General features: G+C 37.2%; 1 protein-coding gene across 1 annotated transcript in view; it reads left to right on the forward strand.

Annotated features, from left to right (window-relative positions):
• The window catches only part of SF3A3 (splicing factor 3a, subunit 3, 60kDa), a 39,381-nt gene that overhangs the window by 12,528 nt on the left and 25,495 nt on the right, over positions 1–1,358 (forward strand). The window contains exon 8 of the mRNA XM_011955275.1: positions 582–664. Within this exon, the coding sequence (XP_011810665.1) occupies positions 582–664 (83 nt within the window). The remainder of the gene's footprint in view (positions 1–581; positions 665–1,358) is intronic.

A 1,358-nucleotide genomic window follows, 5' to 3' on the forward strand; every position in this document is an offset into this window, starting at 1 on the left:
AAAAAAAAAAAAAAAATAGCTTAGGACGAGATGGGGTTTAATATGGCAATCTCAAAAGGATCATAAGGAAATACTTGATTAGATTCCTCATGGAGTTGTGAGGAAATGTTCCAGAAGTGCAGTGACCAAACTTCAAGTTCCATGTGGGCAAGTCAGGTCCCTTGCCTGTTTTGTTGTCTTCTGTACCCCATACTTGGTACAAAGATGCTCTCAGTAAGTAGTTACTTGCGTGAACAAATGGCACCTTTGAGGACCTTGTTTTAGGATGTCAGAGTCTTTAACCAAGACCCTAGTGTGAGGTAATAATCGACAAATGTTTCTTTTAGTTTAATGTTCATTAACTCGATGTTTATTTTATAAAGTTAAGTATGTCTGATATTTTCCTTCAGTCCAGTGAAATTAACACTCCAATTGTAGTAGGATTGAATGATGAGAAAGCAGAAGAAAAACAAAAATTAGCCAGCCCTTGTTACTTTGTTAGAAAACATTCAATTTTGATCTCACTTATTGGAGATTATGTTGTAAGTTGTTGCAGTATAAATACCTAACTGAATTTCTTGTCATTTCTTTCCTCTTTGAAGAAGCTGGATTATATCACATACCTGTCCATCTTTGACCAATTATTTGACATTCCTAAAGAAAGGAAGAATGCAGAGTATAAGAGGTAGGCATTAATAGCTTCTAGGTCTCTCCTGGATTTGATTAGAAGATAATGTGAAGTTTCTGAGGGTGAAGTTCTAAATTTGTTGCCTGGAATGCATACATGAAGGCGTACTTCCAGGTTCATTGGAGGATGGGGTTATGAATGATGTGGTTTTAAAACCTTTGCAATACTCTGGATGTGGACAAAGGTGTATCTGTGGGCACATCTTCCATCATATGCCCATACTGTTCTTAATTTTGTCTCATTATAGAAGGAACTCTCCCACTCTGGGACTTCTGTGTTTTCGGAGTTTTATGGGAAAAAATTAGACTTTCTCAGATTGTGACTGAAGTGAGATGCTTAGGTGTGATGTATAAGTGAAAAATTTATGTTTTTGTTAATTACTCCCCTGATTAGTGATTTTATACCCTTAATTTCCCCTCTTTTTCTCATTTTCTTTTTACTGAAATCTTGTATTATGTGAGGTAATTAAGACCTTAGTATTTAGCATCGTTTTATGAGAATAAAAGGAGGTGGGAAAGGTCATAATCAAAATGACATGTTGGGAAAAATGTCCATTCTAAGTTCATTTAAAAATGAATATTGGCCGGGCACGGTGGCTCACACCTGTAATCCCAGCACTTTGGGAGGCCAAGACAGGTGGATCACCTGAGGTCAGGAGTTTGCGACCAGCCTGACCAACGTGGAGAAACAC

This window comes from Colobus angolensis, unplaced genomic scaffold, assembly GCF_000951035.1.
Source record: "Colobus angolensis palliatus isolate OR3802 unplaced genomic scaffold, Cang.pa_1.0 Scaffold4, whole genome shotgun sequence".
NCBI classification, from domain to species: Eukaryota; Metazoa; Chordata; class Mammalia; order Primates; family Cercopithecidae; genus Colobus; species Colobus angolensis.